Source organism: Panulirus ornatus, chromosome 7 (genome assembly GCF_036320965.1).
Source record: "Panulirus ornatus isolate Po-2019 chromosome 7, ASM3632096v1, whole genome shotgun sequence".
Classification (NCBI taxonomy): Eukaryota; Metazoa; Arthropoda; class Malacostraca; order Decapoda; family Palinuridae; genus Panulirus; species Panulirus ornatus.
This window is the reverse complement of record NC_092230.1, coordinates 637,781-664,704: the sequence shown is the minus strand read 5'-3', so window position 1 is coordinate 664,704 and position 26,924 is coordinate 637,781. Positions and strand designations below refer to the sequence as shown.

At 40.1% G+C, this 26,924-nt stretch overlaps 1 protein-coding gene across 1 annotated transcript in view; it reads left to right on the top strand.

Annotated features, from left to right (window-relative positions):
• The first annotated feature begins 4,695 nt into the window (after window positions 1-4,695).
• The window catches only part of LOC139749358 (chitin deacetylase 1-like), a 43,552-nt gene continuing 21,323 nt past the window's right edge, over window positions 4,696-26,924 (top strand). The window contains exon 1 of the mRNA XM_071663097.1: window positions 4,696-4,777. Coding sequence (XP_071519198.1) covers window positions 4,726-4,777 — 52 coding nt within the window. The 5' untranslated portion in view covers window positions 4,696-4,725. The remainder of the gene's footprint in view (window positions 4,778-26,924) is intronic.

Sequence of the window (26,924 nt, the reverse complement as noted above, 5' to 3'; positions counted from 1 at the left end):
CTCACACCACACATTGTCTCAAACATCTCATTTCCAGCACATCCACCCTCCTGCGCACAACTCTATCCATAGCCCACGCCTCGCAACCATACAACATTGTTGGAACTACTATTCCTTCAAACATACCCATTTTTGCTTTCCGAGATAATGTTCTCGACTTCCACACATTCTTCAAGGCTCCCAGGATTTTCGCCCCCTCCCCCACCCTATGATTCACTTCCGCTTCCATGGTTCCATCCGCTGCCAGATCCACTCCCAAATATCTAAAACACTTTACTTCCTCCAGTTTTTCTCCATTCAAACTTACCTCCCAATTGACTTGACCCTCAACCCTACTGTACCTAATAACCTTGCTCTTATTCACATTTACTCTTAACTTTCTTCTTCCACACACTTTACCAAACTCAGTCACCAGCTTCTGCAGTTTCTCACATGAATCAGCCACCAGCGCTGTATCATCAGCGAACAACAACTGACTCACTTCCCAAGCTCTCTCATCCACAACAGACTTCATACTTGCCCCTCTTTCCAAAACTCTTGCATTCACCTCCCTAACAACCCCATCCATAAACAAATTAAACAACCATGGAGACATCACACACCCCTGCCGCAAACCTACATTCACTGAGAACCAATCACTTTCCTCTCTTCCTACACGTACACATGCCTTACATCCTCGATAAAATCTTTTTATTGCTTCTAACAACTTGCCTCCCACACCATATATTCTTAATACCTTCCACAGAGCATCTCTATCAACTCTATCATATGCCTTCTCCAGATCCATAAATGCAACATACAAATCCATTTGCTTTTCTAAGTATTTCTCACATACATTCTTCAAAGCAAACACCTGATCCACACATCCTCTACCACTTCTGAAACCACATTGCTTTTCCCCAATCTGATGCTCTGTACATGCCTTCACCCTCTCAATCAATACCCTCCCATATAATTTACCAGGAATACTCAACAAACCTATACCTCTGTAATTTGAGCACTCACTCTTATCCCCTTTTCCTTTGTACAATGGCCCTATGCACGCATTCCGCCAATCCTCAGGCACTTCACCATGAGTCATACATAATAAAATAACCTTACCAACCAATCAACAATACAGTCACCCCCTTTTTTTAATAAATTCCACTGCAATACCATCCAAACCTGCTGCCTTGCCGGCTTTCATCTTCCGCAAAGCTTTTACTACCACTTCTCTGTTTACCAAATCATTTTCCCTAACCCTCTCACTTTGCACACCACCTCGACCAAAACACCCTATATCTGCCACTCTATCATCAAACACATTCAACAAAGCTTCAAAATACTCACTCCATCTCCTTCTCACATCACTACTACTTGTTATCACCTCCCCATTTGCGCCCTTCACTGAAGTTCCCATTTGCTCCCTTGTCTTACGCACTTTATTTACCTCCTTCCAGAACATCTTTTTATTCTCCCTAAAATTTAATGATACTCTCTCACCCCAACTCTCATTTGCCCTCTTTTTCACCTCTTGCACCTTTCTCTTGACCTCCTGTCTCTTTCTTTTATACATCTCCCACTCAATTGCATTTTTTCCCTGCAAAAATCGTCCAAATGCCTCTCTCTTCTCTTTCACTAATAATCTTACTTCTTCATCCCACCACTCACTACCCTTTCTAATCAACCCACCTCCCACTCTTCTCATGCCAGAAGCATCTTTTGCGCAATCCATCACTGATTCCCTAAATACATCCCATCCCTCCCATACTCCCCCACTCCCCTTACAGATATATATATATATATATATATATATATATATATATATATATATATATATATATATATATATATATATATATATATATATATATATATATATATATATATATATATATATATATATATATATATATATATATATATATATATATATATATATATATATATATATATATATATATATATATATATGTATATATATATATATATATATATATATATATATATATATATATATATATATATATATATATATATATATATATATATATTCTTTTCTTTCAAACTATTCGCCATTTCCCGTGTTAGCGAGGTAGCGTTAAGAACAGAGGACTGGGCCTTTGAGGGAATATCCTCACCTGGCCCCCTTCTCTGTTCCTTCTTTTGGAAAATTAAAAAAAAAAAGAGAGGGGAGGATTTCCAGCCCCCCGCTCCCTCCCCTTTTAGTCGCCTTCTACGACAAGCAGGGAATACCTGGGAAGTATTCTTTCTCCCCTATCCCCAGGGATAAGCCGAGATTAAAGTGGACCGTCCATAACATGCACTGGGATTGTAAGAACTGTAGTTGGTTTATCGAAAGTTCTGGGTGGATATAAAGGCCAGTATGAGAGAGAGAGAGAGAGAGAGAGAGAGAGAGAGAGAGAGAGAGAGAGAGAGAGAGAGAGAGAGAGAGAGAGAGAGAGAGAGAGAGAGAGAGAGAGAGAAATGGGTAACTTATACTGACCGTGGGGAGTTGGCAGACGTGGGAATTTCTGTGGCGAGGAGAGTGTGGTAAGGTATGGTAGGACAAGGACATTGGCACCAATGATTATGGTAATTTCTACACCATAAGAAATGTTGGTGGTGGTGGCGGGGAGGGAGGTGTTTGTCCTACTTCCCCTTACCGTGTTGGGGCGTTAGGGGTTTTGCCCCACTTCCCCTTCCCATATGACCAAACAACATGAAAGCTTTTCGTCATTTCTAGTCCCCAGTGCGTTCCTAATGGATCTCCAGTGGGTCCCCAGTGGGTCTCCAGTATGTTGCCATCAAGCAGCCTCCATCGTACCACTATATCTTCATTTCCCCTAACCTCCACTAACTACCTGGCCTGCTGTTAACTTTTACTTACTAATAGCCTAATTGTTGACGGAATTCAGTTCTATGTGGTCACTCGTCTCTCTCGTTTGCCATAGGATGATAGTGGGGCGGCTAGCAGTACGGCAGGTGGACTTGGTAGGAGTGTGGGGGGGGGGGGGGGGGTGAAGTGGGGGTTTCGACGTAGTTGACTGCTCAATGAATGCAATCGTAGGAATATATATATATATATATATATATATATATATATATATATATATATATATATATATATATATATATATATATATATATATATACATATATATATATATATATATATATATATATATATATATATTATTTATTTTGCTTTGTCGCTGTCTCCCGTGTAGGAATATATATATATATATATATATATATATATATATATATATATATATATATATATATATATATACATATATATTATTCATTTTCCTTTGTCGCTGTCTCCCGCGTTAGCGAGGTAGCGCAAGGATACAAACGAAAGAATGGCCCAACCCACCTACGTACACATGTATATACATACACGTCCACACGCGCAAATATACATACCTATATATCTCAATGTACACATATATATATACACACATAGACATATACATATATACACATGTACATAATTTTATACTGTCTGCCCTTATTTATTCCCATCGCCACCCCGCCACACATGAAATAACAACCCCCTCCCCCCTCATGCGTGCGAGGTAGCGCTAGGAAAAGACAACAAAGGTCCCATTCGTTCACACTCAGTCTCTAGCTGTCATGTAATATATATATATATATATATATATATATATATATATATATATATATATATATATATATATATATATATATATATATATATAGTTAGGGAACTGTGTCGCTACAGAGGGATATTGTTATGTTATTTGAACATGCTTAAAATGCTTGTGGAAAATACAACAGCAGTGGGATGATATAGTACCAAGACCTAAATCCACAAACTCCTGACAACAGAGACGCTACCAACGTAAAGGATAGAACCTCTAATGACAACAGTAGCAAACCCAGCCAACGATGTCATCACAGACAACACAACGGTACCAACATAATGAGAACGTCTTTGACACCAGTACCCAAACTCTACCAACAACGTCAGTGTCAGTGTTGTTGGTGCCACCAACGCACAATGATGGTGGTAAGGAAGATGACACCCTCACAATCATACCTTATTGGATTACGAAAATTGTTGAAATGAACCAATAACTTCTCGATTTTGATATTTAAAGTCTTTTAATTGATTCCTCATTTTTCATGACGATGGTTTTGTTCAATTACCCGACTTTTATTGATACCAATTATCAACCAATTTCTTTCATAATTGTTTATATTCAGTATATCATCTGTTGTTATCTACCGATGTGAAAGGCTTGAGTAGACTTTGAGGGTTGTAGGGAGCAGACCTATGACCCTGGTTGGCCTCCATAAGGACCCTCACGAGGCCTCAAAGAATGATATTGTACGGTATCCGTAGAATTGAGAACCTATACAGGAATCTAGAACAGATGATGACCCCGGGGTCACCATACAGAACCCTGGACCAGATGATGACCCCGGGGTTACCGTGGAGGACCCTGGACCAGATGATGACCCCAGGGTCATCGTGGAGGCCCCTGGACCAGATGATGACCTCGGGGTCATCGTGGAGGACCCTGGACCAGATGATGACTTCGGGGGATGAATGCAAGGGGTTGGGGGGAGAGGAAAGCCGATGTTCGTGGCAAAATGTTAGTGAAAGTGTTGACCAAAGGGAAGCAGTGCGCATGCGCGTGCACAGCCCAGTATATAGCGAGGTCCACATGAGTGGAGCGACGTAAGACTTCTAATCTGGTTCCTCCCCACAATATGGCTCGCGTTATTCTGCTACTATGGAGCGCTGTGGCAGCTATCATCAGTGGTGAGTGTGTGTGTGTATGTGTTTGTTTGTGTGTATGTGTGTGTGTGTGTGTGTGTGTGTGTGTGTGTGTGTGTGTGTGTGTGTGTGTGTGTGTGTGTGTGTGTGTGTGTGACCTTATGACCTCTTGACCTGACCTCCAGGCGACAGGCATAAAAGGTCAGAGCCCGGATCTCCCGACCGCCTCTCCTCCCTCTGAGTCCTGAACTCATTTGACCATCTTTTTTCGGTGGGGCGTTGGAGGATTAGTAGCGGGAACGTGTGCCCACCCCCAGCCGCCCACTTACCCACCCAGTCATGCTAACCATGCACCCACCGCCCATTTCTCTCCACTGGAGTGTACTCAAGTGTAAGATACATCGGCGGCAGAACCGCAGTCCACCAGTGTTTTGACTATGTTTAACTCAGCAGTGATTTACTCAGCAGTGCTTTACTCAGCAGTGCTTTACTCAGCAGTGCTTTACTCAGCAGTGCTTTACTCAGCAGTGCTGTACTCAACAGTACTGTACCCAGCAGTGTTGTACTCAGCAGTGTTGTCCTCACCAGTGTTATACTCACCAGCGTAGCACTCAGCAGAATTGTACTCAGCAGTATTGTACTCAGCAGTGTTGTACTCAGCAGTGTTGTCCTCACCAGTGTTATACTCACCAGCGTAGCACTCAGCAGAATTGTACTCAGCAGTATTGTACTCAGCAGTGTTGTACTCAGCAGTGTTGTACTCAGCAGTGTTGTACTCCTCAATTTTGTACTCAGTAGTGTTGTACTCAGTAGTGTTGCACTCAGGAGTGTTGTACTCACCAGTGTTGTACTCACCAGTAGTGTACTCACCAGTGCTGTACTCAGCAGTATTGTACTCAGCAGTGTTGTACTCAGCTGTGCTCTACTCACCAATGTTGTAATCATCAGTGTTGTACTCATCAGTGCTTTACTCAGCAGTGTTGTACTCAGCAATATTGTACTCAACAGTGTTGTACTCACCAGTGTTGTTCTCAGCAGTGTTGTACTCAGCAGTGCTGTACTCAGCAGTGTTTAACTCAGTAGTATTGTACTCAGCAATGTTGTACTCAGCAGTGTTGTACTCGACAGTGTTGTACTCAGTAGTGTACTACTCGAGTGTTGAGCTGGAGTGCGTTGTACTTTCATGTTTAGAAAGCGGGAAGAAATGTTAACTCTGCCCTAGTGAACATTAGTGAACATAAATGATGAAGGGCATGATACGGAGAACTAGAGAATTATAACGAAAAATAACATGACGTAGAAAATCAATTTTGTCTGCCATGGTAAGTGTGTGGAGGCCAAGAGCGGGTGACCTCCCTGTATGGCATATGATACTGCCTCATGTTGCAGTATATATATTCCTTACCAGTGAACATATACGTTAGGTCATAGAAGGTGTCTCATATCGATGAAGAGCTTGACTTGTGATGCAAGGCTTCGCCCGGAGTGAGACAGACTCACTGCAATTAGTTTATATGACGTGATAGCATATCAGCCTTAGCATGCTTTATGCTATGTTCACACTCATAATGACAATAAAGAGAAAAATATTCTAAAATGAAAAAGACTGAAACAGACATATTGTGATCAAAATGAAAGTTCTTCCATAAGATATGTAATATGTGATATGATTGTATTTTCACCTTATTGTGTGTTTAAGGGACAGGGGGAGAAGGGGAAAAGATTAATCCTCAGTTGGAGCAAAGGGTGATAAATGAGGAGGGGAGAGGAGGGATGATAATGATGCAATCAAACAAGCAGGAACTGATATGAAAAACTGAAGTTACGTTCAACCTGACTTTTCACTTCATCTTTTAAATCAAGTCAATAAAAGATCGTGACATATCTTGCCAATAATAGGAAAAGTGTTAACGATCGTAAAGAGAAAAAATATCATTAAAGAATTACTTCTTCAACTTGATCACCTCGGTTGTCCGTCCGTAGCTGTTTCAAAGCTTGACCACCCAGTCCCCGGATCTTGGCCGACCGTCGGGATGTTTTTGCGTCTGATATTTTCTGGTCTCAAAGTTCTTGTTGCAAAATTTTACTTCTGAAAGTTTTTTGTTCTTAATACAGTTGTCTGAACTTTATGACGGAAACGTTTCAGCCAAATGACTTTGGCATGAATGATTTTGGCATGAATATTTTCTCGTCTTATAATTCTAGCACAAAAACAAACAGTACCTAATAATTTTGATAAGAAAAATTGGTGGCCGAATAGTTTTAATTCTAAAGTTTTTGGTTCATTAATCATATTTCAATTTCTGATAGTTTTATATATGTATATGTCCATCTGTTTGTTAGTATATGTGTACACGTTGATATGTATATGCATTTATTTGTATATGTGTGCGTGGGCGTTTATATACATATATATATATATATATATATATATATATATATATATATATATATATATATATATATATATATATATATATATATATATATATATATATGTGTGTGTGTGTGTGTGTGTGTGTGTGTGTGTGTGTGTGTGTGTGTGAGTCGATGGGCCGTTCTTTGTCTATTTCCTGGCGCTACCTCACTGACGCAGGAAACGGTGATCAAGTATAATAGACAATGAATAGATACTTTTGCTCTGAAAGTTTTGGTCATTGATCACTCTGGAAAGTGTGACCAGACAAGACTAAGGAACACATTTCTACAATTGTCTTGTAGAAGTGTATCAGGAAGAGTGAGAGACTCACGACTGTTTTGGGTATCTCAAAATTGTCTTTGAAAAGAACAAATTCATCTAGAGCATGTGAGAGACATATTGTTTTCCCGGCAGTATATAGAGACTGTCATAGTGGTCGGATAGGAAGGGGATGGCTTGTGTTGTAGGTTCCACCCCACACTGGGAGACACTTTGGTCGCCTTAGTGGATGATGGAAGGAGTAACACATTGGAAAACATATTAGAGTAACATGGGAGTCTCAACTAGTAATTATGATTAACTAATTAATTGGATGATCAATTCTGTCATCGAGAATCGAGATGCTCTCTCTCTCTCTCTCTCTCTCTCTCTCTCTCTCTCTCTCTCTCTCTCTCTCTCTCTCTCTCTCTCTCTCTCTCTCTCTCTCTCTCTCTCTCTCTCTCTCTCTCTCTCTCTCGTGAATGCACAAAGGTCTATAAAAATGTCATTTTGAAGGCATGCATGACAGAAGTGTTTTATGTTTATGTCACGCAGACCTTGTTCATGTTCTTACTGTTATATATATATATATATATATATATATATATATATATATATATATATATATATATATATATATATATATATATATATATATATATATATATATATATATATATATATATATATATATATATATATATATATATATATATATATTTTTTTTTTATATACGTTTTCTTCCTCCGCTGCTGGCTGTTCCTCGTACAATGTGCGCGTGTGTGTGTGAGTGTGTGAAAGAGAGAGAGAGAGAGAGAGAGAGAGAGAGAGAGAGAGAGAGAGAGAGAGAGAGAGAGAGAGAGAGAGAGAGAGAGAGAGAGAGCTCACGTCACGCAAGCCAAGTCAATCAACCACCGTGAAACAAGCTTGACACACATTCCCAGGACGGGAACCGCAACCTGGACGCACTCACCGCTACACACCCGCCACCACTACTTGATATGACTACTGGACCACTTGTTGGGCCACTTCATGTGATTATCGTACTTAAAGACACTCCCCCTCCACTCTCTCTCTCTCTCTCTCTCTCTCTCTCTCTCTCTCTCTCTCTCTCTCTCTCTCTCTCTCTCTCTCTCTCTCTCTCTCTCTCTCTCTCTCTCTCTCTCCTCAACCCCAGCTCTTGGCCAGATTAATGTCATGGGAAGTACATGTATTCTCTTCTACTATGGGGAGCTATTTTCTTCATTTCTAATACGATAACCAATCCGAACACCTCATTACCAAACATCTGTCTATCTATCTATTTTCATATTTGATGTATGATCGCTGTTTCTCGCTGTTGTCGCGTCCACTCCAAGACACGAAAAGCACTCCACTTCCTCCAGGTACTCTCTTTTCGCATTCACTCTCAAACGGGTACTCTTTCTCTCTCTACCCTCAGCTACACCTCATTACCTCACTTTCATTCACTTAATTTTCGACTTCCTTCTCTCACATACTCTCCTGCTCTCCTAAACTTAGACACCAACTTCTGCAGCTCCTCATTCGTCTGCCCCTAGAGCAACCGATACACCTTCAAGGTCCCCCTCAATCCTAACAGACTGTGAACCTAATTCTTTCTCTAAGACCCTCTCCTTCACCTCCCACACCACTCCATCCATAAGGAGATTCAGTAGCCATAGTGACATCGCACCCGCATGACCCAGACCTACCTTGAATCACTCACCATTATCTCTTCCAAATAGTCCGTCTCCAGCTCCATATATTCGGAACACCTTCCACAAAGCCAAACGCACAGCATATGTTATTCTTACGGAAATGGAAGCATTTATCCCCTCTTCCTCCAAGACAACCTCTTCATCCAATCCACGGTTCAACCGTTCCTGTACTGAGGCCTTTCAGGCAAGGGATCAAGCATATCAGGCTTGTAAAACGTCTCTTCCTCTGGCTCCCATTCAACTTGTATCACTGCCTGTAATCCTTGCAAGTACGTTATCCGTAAAGCAAAGACGAAGTGCGATAACCTCTCCTCGTCATCCATTAATAGATCGTTCTGGTCTTTAGCTAAGGGCACCTCTAACAGCTTCTGTCGCTCTACCTTTCCTTGATTTTTCTGCTCTGACGTTACTATAGCTGTCTCATCACCTTAGATGACTCTAACACTCCTTCACCCCTTGATAATCCTCTCACTAATCCTATAACCCTACCCGTAATCCCTTTTCGAACTGTTCAAAAAGCGTTTCTTTCTCTGGACACAAGCAAGGCTTATGGTCCTGATGGCATCCGTCCCAGTGTACTGAAAGTATACTACTGAATTTTCACCTGTGCTTGCTCGTCAGCTCCGTTTCTGTTTAAAAACCAAAACTTTTCCTTCTTGGAAGCTTGCGTTGATACATCCCATCCTTAAGAAGGGTTACCGTTCTGACACCTATAACTATCGTCCTATTGCTTTGACATCTACAATCTCCAAAGTCTTTGAATCCCTCCTCAACTCCCATATCCTTAAACACCTCGAAAATCGCAAATCTCTCTGATCACCTGTATAGCTTCCGTAAGGAGAGATTCACAGGTAATATTCTTTCCTATCTTTCTAATGTCTGGTCATCATCCCTGAGATTTCAGGGAGTCATGTGTAGTTGTCCTTGACATATCTAAGGCTTTTGAAAGTGTTTGTGACACTGGGATCTTAGCTCTAAGTTCCCCTCTTTTGGCTTCCCTCCCTCACTTTGCTCCTTCATATTTAGCTTCCTCTCCGGCCGATCTATCTCTGTGGTTGTTGATGGATCAGCCCCAACTCTTTTCTCCATCAACAGCGATGTCCCTCAAGGTTCTGTCCTCCCCTATACTTTTTCTCCTTTTATTCTACGATTTCCCCTCCTCCACAGATAATCCAGTGCACTCATACTCTGACGACTCAACACTGCATTCATCCACATCCTTCAATTCTGCTCCCTCATCTTTCACAAAGAACATCATCAACATATCTAAACCAATGTGCCTTAGTAAGATATCCCTTAGTAATTTTGTTTCAAAGAATTCCATGTAAAGATTACTCATTACTGTTGAAAGAGGAATATCCATCGCCATACCAAACTTCTGAGCATAATATTCCTTATTGAATTGAAATAGTCTTTTATACTCAATTTTATCAATTCAATAAATCCTTTCATCAGTATTAAGTAATCTTTACATGGAATTCTTTGAAGCAAAATTCATAAGGGATATCTTACCAACTAAGGCAATTTGGTTTAAGTATGATGATGTTCTTTGTGTTTGGATAACATAAGAAAATTTACATTTACCATTTCTAGATTGCATGATCCATAGGGAAGAAAAGCATATACAGAAAACCCACTAATATTCTTATATTCATTATTCCTCAGCACAACATGACAGTTAAACTATCATCGTTCCAGTCGATTTTCCGTAAAGCATTACGTATATGCACTCTGAAATTTATTGATAATGAGTTTAAGAAGATGCATTCTATTGGATCCAAGTTAAAGTATCCTGGATGTTTCATTCATAAATCACTTAAGTTGGCAAAGATATCATATTAGAGAGTCAAACCCAAACCTCTCCTTAATACCAAGAATCTTCTAGTTCCCCCTTTTAGTGATGATTTTATATTACTTCCTAGGTTGCTTGAATCCTTTAAGGTAAATGTAACCTTCAGCAATAACAATGCTATAGAGAATATCTTAATCAAAAAGTCACCAGAAAATTCTGCGGGCTGTTTATGGAATCCCCTGCAAAAGCTGTAACGTTTTATGTTGGGCAGACTGGTAAAGCTTTTTATGTTAGACTTAAGCAACAGATATAGTATATGAACAGGTCAAGAATCAAATGCTTTATTTAATCATGTTAAAGATTATGACCATTGTACTGACTGGAGTAACGCTAATTCAGTTATTAACTGCAACTCCACTATCATTCGATCTTCTATGAATTATTAAATACACAAAGAAACGTAGCATTAATATCAGCGAAGGTCGATAGAGACTTAATAGCTCTTCCATAGGCAAAATTGATAAACAGTTCCTCTTCCTGTCCACATGATAAAAGATTGATGACAGGCATGATGCCAGACCCGAACATCACCAACCCGAACACTACCATCCGGTAATGCTTGTTTACCATTGGCGTATTAGCTACGTCTCTTTCTGTACGTCAACGTACTGTTCTGCATCATCTATCTCATTTTTTGTATCTCCCCACGAAAGTGCACTTGGGAACTTGTGATTCATTTTTTTCGTAGTTAAATACATTTACAACATCAAGCACAGCACTGTGACCTCTTGCAATATATATATATATATATATATATATATATATATATATATATATATATATATATATATATATATATATATATAAATGGATTTGTATGTAGCATTTATGGATCTGGAGAAGGCATATGATAGAGTTGATAGAGATGCTCTGTGGAAGGTATTAAGAATATATGGTGTGGGAGGCAAGTTGTTAGAAGCAGTGAAAAGTTTTTATCGAGGATGTAAGGCATGTGTACGTGTAGGAAGAGAGGAAAGTGATTGGTTCTCAGTGAATGTAGGTTTGCGGCAGGGGTGTGTGATGTCTCCATGGTTGTTTAATTTGTTTATGGATGGGGTTGTTAGGGAGGTGAATGCAAGAGTTTTGGAAAGAGGGGCAAGTATGAAGTCTGTTGGGGATGAGAGAGCTTGGGAAGTGAGTCAGTTGTTGTTCGCTGATGATACAGCGCTGGTGGCTGATTCATGTGAGAAACTGCAGAAGCTGGTGACTGAGTTTGGAAAAGTGTGTGGAAGAAGAAAGTTAAGAGTAAATGTGAATAAGAGCAAGGTTATTAGGTACAGTAGGGTTGAGGGTCAAGTCAATTGGGAGGTGAGTTTGAATGGAGAAAAACTGGAGGAAGTGAAGTGTTTTAGATATCTGGGAGTGGATCTGGCAGCGGATGGAACCATGGAAGCGGAAGTGGATCATAGGGTGGGGGAGGAGGCGAAAATTCTGGGAGCCTTGAAGAATGTGTGGAAGTCGAGGACATTATCTCGGAAAGCAAAAATGGGTATGTTTGAAGGAATAGTGGTTCCAACAATGTTGTATGGTTGCGAGGCTTGGGCTATGGATAGAGTTGTGCGCAGGAGGGTGGATGTGCTGGAAATGAGATGTTTGAGGACAATGTGTGGTGTGAGGTGGTTTGATCGAGTAAGTAACGTAAGGGTAAGAGAGATGTGTGGAAATAAAAAGAGCGTGGTTGAGAGAGCAGAGGAGGGTGTTTTGAAGTGGTTTGGGCACATGGAGAGAATGAGTGAGGAAAGATTGACCAAGAGGATATATGTGTCGGAGGTGGAGGGAACGAGGAGAAGAGGGAGACCAAATTGGAGGTGGAAAGATGGAGTGAAAAAGATTTTGTGTGATCGGGGCCTGAACATGCAGGAGGGTGAAAGGAGGGCAAGGAATAGAGTGAATTGGAGCGATGTGGTATACCGGGGTTGACGTGCTGTCAGTGGATTGAATCAAGGCATGTGAAGCGTCTGGGGTAAACCATGGAAAGCTGTGTAGGTATGTATATTTGCGTGTGTAGACGTATGTATATACATGTGTATGGGGGTGGGTTGGGCCATTTCTTTCGTCTGTTTCCTTGCGCTACCTCGCAAACGCGGGAGACAGCGACAAAGCAAAAAAAAAAAAAAAAAAAAAAAATATATATATATATATATATATATATATATATATATATATATATATATATATATGTATATATTATCCCTGGGGAAAGGAGAGAAAGAATACTTCCCACGTATTCCCTGCGTGTCGTAGAGGCGACTAAAAGGGGAGGGAGCGGGGGGCTGGAAATCCTCCCCTCTCGTTTTTTTTTTTCTCTCTAACTTTCCAAAAGAAGGAACAGAAAAGGGGACCAGGTGAGGATATTCCCTCAAAGGCCTAGTCCTCTGCTCTCAACGTTACCTCGCTAATGCGGGAAAAACATATATATATATATATATATATATATATATATATATATATATATATATATATATATATATATATTTTCTTTTTTTTTTCTTTCAAACTATTCGCCATTTCCCGCGTTAGCGAGGTAGCGTTAAGAACAGAGGACTGGGCCTTAGAGGGAATATCCTCACCTGGCCCCCTTCTCTGTTCCTTCTTTTGGAAAATTGAAAAAAAAAACGAGAGGGGAGGATTTCCAGCCACCCACTCCCTACCCTTTTAGTCGCCTTCTACGACACGCAGGGAATACTTGGGAAGTATTCTTTCTCCCCTATCCCCAGGGATAATATATACATATATATATATATATATATATATATATATATATATATATATATATATATATATTTTTTTTTCTTTTTTATACTTTGTCGCTGTCTCCCGCGTTTGCGAGGTAGCGCAAGGAAACAGACGAAAGAAATGGCCCAACCCCCCCCCCCATACACATGTATATACATACGTCCACACACGCAAATATACATACCTACACAACTTTCCATGGTTTACCCCAGACGCTTCACATGCCCTGATTCAACCCACTGACAGCACGTCAACCCCGGTATACCACATCGCTCCAATTCACTCTATTCCTTGCCCTCCTTTCACCCTCCTGCATGTTCAGGCCCCGATCACACAAAATCTTTTTCACTCCATCTTTCCACCTCCAATTTGGTCTCCCTCTTCTCCTCGTTCCCTCCACCTCCGACACATATATCCTCTTGGTCAATCTTTCCTCACTCATTCTCTCCATGTGCCCAAACCACTTCAAAACACCCTCCTCTGCTCTCTCAACCACGCTCTTTTTATTTCCACACATCTCTCTTACCCTTACGTTACTTACTCGATCAAACCACCTCACACCACACATTGTCCTTAAACATCTCATTTCCAGCACATCCATCCTCCTGCGCACAACTTTATCCATAGCCCACGCCTCGCAACCATACAGCATTGTTGGAACCACTATTCCTTCAAACATACCCATTTTTGCTTTCCGAGATAATGTTCTCGACTTCCACACATTCTTCAAGGCCCCCAGGATTTTCGCCCCCTCCCCCACCCTATGATCCACTTCCGCTTCCATGGTTCCATCCGCTGCCAGATCCACTCCCAGATATCTAAAACACTTAACTTCCTCCAGTTTTTCTCCATTCAAACTCACCTCCCAATTGACTTGACCCTCAACCCTACTGTACCTAATAACCTTGCTCTTATTCACATTTACTCTTAACTTTCTTCTTCCACACACTTTTCCAAACTCAGTCACCAGCTTCTGCAGTTTCTCACATGAATCAGCCACCAGCGCTGTATCATCAGCGAACAACAACTGACTCACTTCCCAAGCTCTCTCATCCCCAACAGACTTCATACTTGCCCCTCTTTCCAAAACTCTTGCATTTACCTCCCTAACAACCCCATCCATAAACATATATATATATATATATATATATATATATATATATATATGTGTGTGTGTGTGTGTGTGTGTGTGTGTGTGTGTGTGTGTGTGTGTGTGTGTGTGTGTGTGTAATGTACTAAAACAGGAAGAAGAAAAATGTGTATGGATTTGATATACGAGGCAGAGCGTTTGTGTAAATCAGTATTGTTGTCCATCTCGTAAATACAGATAGACATTCTTCCTTTTCTTGGAATGGTTATGCACCTTATTCATCGACTCAATATTCAACTTGTTCATCAACTCAATATTCACCTTATTCATCGACTAGACAGATTAACTTGAATCGTCAGAAACCAGTCTAAAATGCTTCGTTAGATTATGAGACACAGGCTCGTGTATTCTCTTAGGTTATTCTATAACTTTGAAAACATAGCCAGAATTAGCCCTTCCAAACTATTAGTTTAGGCTTGCTGTGTTCACGAAATTGTAGATGAAAGTAAAGATAAAACAATGATAATAATGACACAAGACATATAGAGGTCGCTCATGACATTCATTTCAAATCTTCCAGCAAAAACAGTCTCTTTTACGCTGTCTATCTTTTGCTCTCTTTAGAGGTAGAGTTCATCAGTCATTTTCTTAACCACACAAGGTTCCTGGGAAAGGATGTCAATGGTTACACATCATGAGATCGCCAAAAGTTTAAAGACATCTTTTGTTCTCACATATCACGTGACATGTTTTGTGTGTGTGTGTGTGAGTGTGTGTGTGTGTGTGTGTGTGTGTGTGTGTGTGTGTGTGTGTGTGTGTGTGTGTGTAATTATGTAATTACTTATTTGTACTGTATGGGGAGGAAGGTTTTCACTCGTGGGGGGCTCCATCTTTTGAAGATTCTCTACTATCATACAAATTTCTACATTCTATTTACCGTCTGCATTAACCATGTCTTCATTCATTTATACACCACTCTTATACTAACCTAGACTTTTTCACATCTTCCTAACAAGTTTCTTGCTTCATTTTATTGTGTCTTCTGGTTGTTTTATTACTAAGTCTCTCAGAGAGCTGTTTGATGTCTGATTCATCGATCTGTTTTAAGAACTTAAAGGCTGTGATCAGGTCACCCTCACTCTTCTCTCTTCCATGGTAGGAAAAAGAATTTAAGGCCTCTAGGTTTTCCATATAATGCACCTCTTTTGATTCCCCGTGCCATCGTTGTTGCCCTCTCTGGATCCTCTCTATTAGCTCTTTGTGCAGTGACCAAACTTCAGACCCACCCTCTAGTTGAGATTTGGCCTTGCGTGGGATGTGAACATTTTGTTGAATATATCCTTATCCGTGAAGTGGGATACAGCTGGGCTCCTGAACTATACCTCGAAGTGGGAAATCTGGCGGCATGTTAAGGACGATGGCATATTAAGTGATATTCATACCGAGATGATATTCTGTCGGTGCTTCCCATCCTCATTATTTTACATTTCCTTGGGTTGAACTTCATCAACCATATATTAGACCAAATTTGGTATCTGTTTATGTCGCCTTGTAGCTGAGAGTAATCCTTGCTGCTTTATCGCTTCCCTCATGACCTATGCATCTTCTGCAAACATCTTCAGGTAGAAGTCCATACGTTCAGACCAGCCATGCACGAAGAGCAAGGATAACGATCCTAGAGCAGAACCCAGCAGTAACCTAAACCTATGTACAAGACGCTCCTCTACTATGTGTCATTCGCTACCTTCCACTAAGATGATGTATCGTATTGTCCATCGCAGGGATCTACCCTTTATTCCTGCCTGATGATCCAGCCTCTAAATCAACCTCCCATGCAGTACTTTGTCAAATGCATGATTGTTAATTTTGTGTTACTGGAGAGAGAGAGCGTGAATGACGAATGAAGAAGGGAGTGAACAATAAATGAGCAAAGAGCTCTGTTAAGAAAAACTGTAGAGGAGAAAAGTAAATGCATACTGATGAAAGGAATGAAAAAAAGAAAAACGAAGAGAGCGGGTTCTCGGTTTGCACAATACCAACACCAAGAGACCACAAGCCCGAGGGTAAATGTAATGGTGAAAACTTATGCGAAATTATCATCCACAGAGTCTTCCTATGTGAGCACTACATGTGGCCATAGCGTTACGTCACAGAAGAAGGAGAGAGCGTAACGCCGTGTCCATCTGACGTAACGCTCTTGTGACAATATGTTATTAGCAGGAGGCTAGTTAGTTGCACTGTAACAGCTCTGTTCCACCCCAGGAACGTGCGTCATTGTTGGAACTTCGTCTGGTGGTCTGTTAGTAACCTCAGAAAAATAAGCTCTTTTGAAAATGCCAAACCTTTTAGCATTATCATTATTATCATCATTATCACCATCATCATTATCGTTATTATCATTATTATTATTGTTATTATTATTATCATCATTATTATTATCATTACTAGTTATCATTGTTATTATTATTATTATTATTATTATTATCATTATTATTATTATTATTATTATTATTATTATTATTATTATTATCATTATTATTATTGTTATTATTATTATCATTATCATTATCATTATTATTATTATTACCATCATTATTTTTATTATTATCAATGTCATTATCATTATCATTATTATCATTATTATTATTATTATCATCATCATCATTATCATCATTATCATCATCATCATTATCATTTGATGTTAAGACTAACTGACTGGAGAAATAAAAAACTTAATTTTACTGTTAGCTGAGACGGCACGAACAGATGAATGCCCTAATCAAGGCCATTTTATTAACGCCTGAACATGCAGGAGGGTGTAAGGCGTGCACGGAATAGAGTGAATTGGAGCGATGTGATATACTGGAGGCGAAGTATTGTCAATGGACTGAACCAAAGCATGTGAAGCGGTCGAGGAAACCCATGGAAATGTCTGTAGGGCCTGGTTGTGGATAAGCAGCTTTGTTTTCGGTGCCCTACACATTACAGCTAGAGACTGAGTGTGAACCGATAAAGCTGCATTTTCGATACCTTGCTAACGAAGTTAATGGAGATCAAGTATGAAAAATGTATCTGGGTTCGACCCTGGGCGGCCCGTGAATGCGTCACTGTCAGGAACGCACACCGTTACACCACGTAGTAATTTCACTATCAGAAAGGAGCTGTTGAATTCACTGTGGAACGTTGGAACGTAGTCTTATTTTCTATCTACAGTAAAAAAGTAAGTTATCATGAAAGAATAAAAAACTGCTTTAGTCTTGCTTAAACAAATTAGTGGAAATTCTAAGCATAATATACTGAGTGTCTGGTCATTTTCCCAATGCTATGAAGTAAGCACGCCCAACGTGCGTGCTGGCTGAGCACACGATCTGTCGCCTTTGAAATCACAGGACGTGAGTTCGAGCCTTTATGTGGCTTTGGTGAATTCTTATATGCATTGGAATGCATTAATGAATTCAGACGTATGGTAGAAATCTATCCATATGATGTCATTAATTTTATTCTGATTTTTTCATCAGACATGTACATTATGTAAAGAATCCTTTGAAGGTAATGGAGTATTATATAGCCCGAATAAGGATTGTATGCAAGGTGGTGTGTGGCAATTGTCGATGTCTGTCCTTCTTTTAGTCTTTGCAAGGCGATGTGTGGCAACTGACGATGACTGTCGTTTCTTTAGCCTTCACACAGCTGTGCGCGAAAACTGTCCAATTTTGTCGTTCCTTTAGTCTAAATTTTTGTAAATGAAATACTGGATATCACAACCTTCTGTTACAACGTAGGATATCACAACCTTCTGTTACAACGTAGGATATCACAACCTTGTTACAACGTAGGATATCACAACCTTGTTACAGCGTAGGATATCACAACCTTCTGGCGTAAGATATTACAGTACTGTAGAGGATCCGATGACTACACTGTAAACTAAAGCTTTTAAGAGTTTGCTATGCAATGGGAAAATTTGGTTACCTGTTTGAAGTTACGACACAACACACCCAAGAATATCATGAGTTACGACGTGGTAAACCTAAAGTAGTTGTAAGTTTCGACGTACAATAAACCCATAGCACTGTGAGTTACGACACAGTAAGCTCATAGCACCGTGAGCTAGAAAACAATAACCCTATAGCACCATGAGTTACGACACAATAATCCCGTAACACTGTGACTTACAACACAGTAAACCCGTTCCACGGTGAGTTACGACACATTAAACCCATAGCATCATGACGTGCGACATGATAAACCCGTACCACCGTGAGTTACTTCCCAGTTCAACCCACTGAATCGTAGGTTACGACATTCAACTCTTATCACAGCGAGTTACGACACTGTCAACTCTTATCACTGCGAGTTACGACAGTAAACTCATAGGCCGTAAGTTACGACGCTGTCATCCCATAACACCGTGAGTTACGATACAATAAAACCGTACTACCGTGACTTACGACACAGTATACTCATAGCACCATAAGTCACGAACCAGTAAACCCAGATCACTGTAAGGTACGACACACTAAACCCATAACACCGTGAGTTACGATACAGTAAACCCATAGCCCGTAAGTTGCGGCACAGTAAACCGAAAGCACCATAAGTTACAACACAATTAACCCATAACACTATGAGTTACGACACAGTAAACACGCACCACCGTGAGTTACGACACAGTATGCCCATAGCACAGTGAGTTACAACTAAACCCATGGCACCGAAACATGCGGCAAAGTAAATCCATATCAATGTGAGTTACAACAAGGCAAACCTATATCACTGTGAGTTGCGACACGGTAAACTTGTACCATCACGAGTTACGACACAGCAAAGCCATAGCAACATGAGTTTCGACACAATCTGAGTTACGACACATAAACTCTTTATCAAAGACATTTTTTTTTTTTTTTTTTTTTTTTTTTATGTTGAACTTTGTATTACTGGAGGGGGGATGTAGGAGACGGTTGATGAACCATGAATTGTGCTGTATAGAAAAGTTTGTTCTGTGGCAAAGTGACATCCCATGACAACTGGCATATGGTCAGGTCACGCTGTGACCTCGGGGGCTCTTAAGGCTGTATACGGTGTGACCAGTTATGGTACAGTACGTCGTAATGTGTGTGTGTGTGTGTGTGTGTGTGTGTGTGTGTGTGTGTGTGTGTGTGTGTGAGTACACTGTAAGTCTCACTGTACATGATACAGCTACTTGTATACATTCCTAAAGCACACCTATACAGTATGAACACAAGTATTCAGTGTGAGAAAATATACGTGTGTTATTTCAATGGCTTATATACATTTTTATAGCACATTTGTATGTACTTAAAGCACTGCTGCTGTACATTCTGTAGTCTTCTGTATTCATGTGGCTGTACAAGGAAGTAAATGGTCACACCAGTACTTCAGATTTCAGTCTTGTGGCCTGGGGAATGGCAGGTCATTTTTGCTTGTCAGTCGATGATGGAAATATGTTCGATTTTTTTAGCTGGTTTTTAATCATTTTCTCCTGATGATTATATCGGAAATCTGATTTTTTTTATGCCATTACAGTCCTCCCTAATTGATCGTTTCACTACAGTTATCTGCTAACCCTTGCTTCAAGCAACTAATGAAGGAGAAAATAAAATTTGACAAAATGTCATTACTAAGATTACTATCTACTGTTACGTTGAAGTCTCCTGGCTAAAAATCCAGGGAACAGTACAAGCGTTGCTTACTTTTTATGAACAAGACTTTTGGTGCATCATCATCCAGACTGTGTGGACCAGTAGGCTGCAAACATGCGATAAATTAAAGTGCACTGTGCGATAGTCTTAGCCTGTCGTCAAGAATATCATGACACATAAGGGGATGGCGAACGACACTTGTGGCAGCCTTACCACGGAAAGAAAAAAATAATATACCCGATGAAACTGTACATGTATTAGAGAAATTTACTTCACACTGGAGATAAAAGGAACACGTTTGTACTCTTGTAAACAGTCCCTTTAAACTTATATGTGTTTTTCAGATGAAGGGAGTTTCTTTTTATATTCTAACTTCTTTGTACTATAACTTATACTGGACACGGTTCTCATTGTTAAAAGAAATATCAATATTTGCTCCATTATATTAAATCAAACTTTAAAGAAGCAGTCCTATAAACTGTGACTCTTTGTAGGTCTGTAAAGGATGAAATGATCATGAAAACGTAACTCTGAAATATAACGTCTCTCGTGGATACACATAAATCACGAGATGTTTTCATATGATACGTCATCTTCATCCACGACAGACGCCATGTTTCAGACACTTACATTTTCATGATCGTTTCATGTTTCCCGTGGGGAGGGGTAACGAGAGGAATGGATGAAAGCAAGCAAGTATGAATATGTACATGTGTATATATGCATATGCCTGTGAATGTGCATGTATATGTACGTGTATGGGCGTTTATGAACATATATATATATATATATATATATATATATATATATATATATATATATATATATATATATATATATATATATATATATATATATATATATATATATATATATATATATATATTCCTATGTGTCCACGGGGAAAATGAAACACGAAAAGTTCCCAAGTTCACTTTCGTGTAATAATCACATCATCAAAGGAGACACAAGAGAGAAATATAACGATCAGTTGATATACATCGAAGAAACCGAAGCTAGGACGCCATTTGGTAAACAGTGATTGTCCAAAATCACATAGACAATCACATGTTTACCAAATGGCGTCCTAGCATCGTCTCTTCGATGTATATCAACTGACTGTTATATTTCTCTCTTGTGTCTCCCCTGATGATGTGATTATTACACGAAAGTGCACTTGGGAACTTTTCGTGTTTCATTTTCCCCGTGGACTCATAGGAATATATATATATATATATATATATATATATATATATATATATATATATATATATATATATATATATATATATATATATATATATATATATATATATATATATATATTCCCTGGGGATAGGGGAGAAAGAATACTTCCCACGTATTCCCTGTGTGTCGTAGAAGGCGACTAAAAGGGAAGGGAGCGGGGGGCTGGAAATCCTCCCCTCTCGTTTTTTTTTTTTTTCCAAAAGAAGGAACAGAGGAGAGGTCCAGGTGAGGATATTCCCTCAAAGGCCCAGTCCTCTGTTCTTAACGCTACCTCGCTATCGCGGGAAATAGCGAATAGTATAAAAAAAGAATATATATATATATATATATATATATATATATATATATATATATATATATATATATGGGAGTGGATCTGGCAGCGGATGGAACCATGGAAGCGGAAGTGAATCATAGGGTGGGGGAGAGGCCGAAAATTCTGGGAGCATTGAAGAATGTTTGGAAGTCGAGAACATCATTTTGGAAAGCAAAAATGGGTATGTTTGAAGGAATAGTGGTTCCAACAATGTTGTATGGCTGCGAGGCGTGGGCTATGGATAGAGTTGTGCGCAGGAGGGTGGATGTGCTGGAAATGAGATGTTTGAGGACAATTTGTGGTGTGAGGTGGTTTGATCGAGTAAGTTATGTAAGGGTAAGAGAGATGTGTGGAAATAAAAAGAGTGTGGTTGAGAGAGCAGAAGAGGGTGTTTTGAAATGGTTTGGTCACATGGAGAGAATGAGTGAGGAAAGATTGACTAAGAGGATATATGTGTCAGAGGTGGAGGGAACGAGGTGAAGTGGGAGACCAAATTGGAGGTGGAAAGATGGAGTGAAAAAGATTTTGAGTGATTTGGTCTCCCACTTCTCCTCGTTCCCTCCACCTCTGACACATATATCCTCTTGGTCAATCTTTCCTCACTCATTCTCTCCATGTGACCAAACTATTTCAAAACACCCTCTCCTGCTCTCTCAATCACTCACAGATATCTAAAACACTTCACTTCCTCCAGTTTTTCTCCATTCAAACTTACCTCCCAATTGACATGACCCTCAACCCTACTGTTCCTAATAACCTTGCTCTTATTCACATTTACTCTCAACTTTCTTCTTTCACACACTTTACCAAACTCAGTCACCAGCTTCTGCAGTTTCTCACATGAATCAGTCACCAGCGCTGTATAATCAGCGAACAACAACTGACTCACTTCCCAAGCTCTCTCATCCACAACAGACTGCACACTTGCCCCTCTTTCCAAAACTCTTGCATTCACCTCCCTAACAACCCCGTCCATAAACAAATTAAACAACCATGGAGACATCACACACCCCTGCCGCAAACCTACATTCACTGAGAACCAATCACTTTCCTCTTTTACGACACGTACACATGCCTTACATCCTCGATATAAACTTTTCACTGCTTCTAACAACTTGCCTCCCACACCATATATTATTGATACCTTCCACAGAGCATCTCTATCAACTCTATCATATGCCTTCTCCAGATCCATAAATGCTACATACAAATCCATTTGCTTTTCTAAGTATTTCTCACATACATTCTTCAAAGCAAACACCTGATCCACACATCCTCTACCACTTCTGAAGCCACACTGCTCTTCCCCAGTCTGATGCTCTGTACATGCCTTCACCCTCTCAATCAATACCCTCCCATATAATTTACCAGGAATACTCAACAAACTTATACCTCTGTAATTTGAGCACTCACTCTTTTCCCCTTTGCCTTTGTACAATGGCACTATGCACGCATTCCACCAATCCTCAGGCACCTCACCCATGAATCATACATACATTAAATAAATTTACCAACCCGTCAACAATACAGTCATCCTCTTTTTTAATAAATTCCACTGCAATACCATGCAAACCTGCTGCCTTGCAGGCTTTCATATATATATATATATATATATATATTATATATATATATATATATATATATATATATATATATATATATATATATATATATATATATATATATATATATATATATATATATATATATATATATTTTTTTTTTTTTTTTTTGCTTTGTCGCTGTCTCCCGCGTTTGCGAGGTAGCGCAAGGAAACAGACGAAAGAAATGGCCCAACCCACCCCCATACACATGTATATACATACGTCCACACACGCAAAATATACATACCTACACAGCTTTCCATGGTTTACCCCAGACGCTTCACATGCCTTGATTCAATCCACTGACAGCACGTCAACCCCGGTATACCACATCGCTCCAATTCACTCTATTCCTTGCCCTCCTTTCACCCTCCTGCATGTTCAGGCCCCGATCACACAAAATCTTTTTCACTCCATCTTTCCACCTCCAATTTGGTCTCCCTCTTCTCCTCGTTCCCTCCACCTCCGACACATATATTCTCTTGGTCAATCTTTCCTCACTCATTCTCTCCATGTGCCCAAACCATTTCAAAACACCCTCTTCTGCTCTCTCAACCACGCTCTTTTTATTTCCACACATCTCTCTTACCCTTACGTTACTTACTCGATCAAACCACCTCACACCACACATTGTCCTCAAACATCTCATTTCCAGCACATCCATCCTCCTGCGCACAACTCTATCCATAGCCCACGCCTCGCAACCATACAACATTGTTGGAACCACTATTCCTTCAAACATACCCATTTTTGCTTTCCGAGATAATGTTCTCGACTTCCACACATTCTTCAAGGCTCCCAAAATTTTCGCCCCCTCCCCCACCCTATGATCCACTTCCGCTTCCATGGTTCCATCCGCTGCCAGATCCACTCCCAGATATCTAAAACACTTCACTTCCTCCAGTTTTTCTCCATTCAAACTCACCTCCCAATTGACTTGACCCTCAACCCTACTGTACCTAATAACCTTGCTCTTATTCACATTTACTCTTAACTTTCTTCTTTCACACGCTTTACCAAACTCAGTCACCAGCTTCTGCAGTTTCTCACATGAATCAGCCACCAGCGCTGTATCATCAGCGAACAACAACTGACTCACTTCCCAAGTTCTCTCATCCCCAACAGACTTCATACTTGCCCCTCTCTCCAAAACTCTTGCATTCACCTCCCTAACAACCCCATCCATAAACAAATTAAACAACCATGGAGACATCACACACCCCTGCCGCAAACCTACATTCACTGAGAACCAATCACTTTCCTCTCTTCCTACACGTACACATGCCTTACATCCTCGATAAAAACTTTTCACTGCTTCTAACAACTTGCCTCCCACACCATATATTCTTAATACCTTCCACAGAGCATCTCTATCAACTCTATCATATGCCTTCTCCAGATCCATAAATGCTACATACAAATCCATTTGCTCTTCTAAGTATTTCTCACATACATTCTTCAAAGCAAACACCTGATCCACACATCCTCTACCACTTCTGAAACCACACTGCTCTTCCCCAGTCTGATGCTCTGTACATGCCTTCACCCTCTCAATCAATATCATCCCATATAATTTACCAGGAATACTCAACAAACTTATACCTCTGTAATTTGAGCACTCACTCTTATCCCCTTTGCCTTTGTACAATGGCACTATGCACGCATTCCGCCAATCCTCAGGCACCTCACCATGAGTCACACATACATTAAATAACCTTACCAACCAGTCAACAATACAGTCACCCCCTTTTTTAATAAATTCCACTGCAATACCATCGAAACCTGCTGCCTTGCCGGCTTTCATCTTCCGCAAAGCTTTTACTACCTCTTCTCTGTTTACCAAATCATTTTCCCTAACCCTCTCACTTTGCACACCACCTCGACCAAAACACCCCATATCTGCCACTCTATCATCAAACACATTCAACAAACCTTCAAAATACTCACTCCATCTCCTTCTCACATCACCACTACTTGTTATCACCTCCCCATTTGCGCCCTTCACTGAAGTTCCCATTTGCTCCCTTGTCTTACGCACTTTATTTACCTCCTTCCAAAACATCTTTTTATTCTCCCTAAAATTTAATGATACTCTCTCACCCCAACTCTCATTTGCCCTTTTTTTCACCTCTTGCACCTTTCTCTTGACCTCCTGTCTCTTTCTTATATACATCTCTCACTCAATTTCATTTTTTCCCTGCAAAAATCGTCCAAATGCCTCTCTCTTCTCTTTCACTAATACTCTTACTTCTTCATCCCACCACTCACTACCCTTTCTAATCAACCCACCTCCCACTCTTCTCATGCCACAAGCATCTTTTGCGCAATCCATCACTGATTCCCTAAATACATCCCATTCTTCCCCCACTCCCCTTACTTCCATTGTTCTCACCTTTTTCCATTCTGTACTCAGTCTCTCCTGGTACTTCCTCACACAAGTCTCCTTCCCAAGCTCACTTACTCTCGATATATATATATATATATATATATATATATATATATATATATATAATATATATATATATATATATATGGTTGCGAGGCGTGGGCTATGGATAGAGTTGTGCGCAGGAGGATGGATGTGCTGGAAATGAGATGTTTGAGGACAATGTGTGGTGTGAGGTGGTTTGATCGAGTAAGTAACGTAAGGGTAAGAGAGATGTGTGGAAATAAAAAGAGCGTGGTTGAGAGAGCAGAAGAGGGTGTTTTAAAATGGTTTGGGCACATGGAGAGAATGAGTGAGGAAAGATTGACCAAGAGGATATATGTGTCGGAGGTGGAGGGAACGAGGAGAAGAGGGAGACCAAATTGGAGGTGGAAAGATGGAGTGAAAAAGATTTTGTGTGATCGGGGCCTGAACATGCAGGAGGGTGAAAGGAGGGCAAGGAATAGAGTGAATTGGAGCGATGTGGTATACAGGGGTTGACGTGCTGTCAGTGGATTGAATCAAGGCATGTGAAGCGTCCGGGGTAAACCATGGAAAGCTGTGTAGGTATGTATATTTGTGTGTGTGGACGTGTGTATGTACATGTGTATGGGGGGGGTTGGGCCATTTCTTTCGTCTGTTTCCTTGCGCTACCTCGCAAACGCGGGAGACAGCGACAAAGTATAAAAAAAAAAAAAAAAAAAAATATATATATGAATGAAGGGAAAGACCTATAAGAAAATGGCTATGAATCAAATAATGCATTTAAGTGTTTGAGGCGAAAGAAGACAATATTACAACACGAGTAAGACGAACCATGGCGGGAAATGTGTTAAAGTGCTCCAGCCTAAGATTCGTAAATA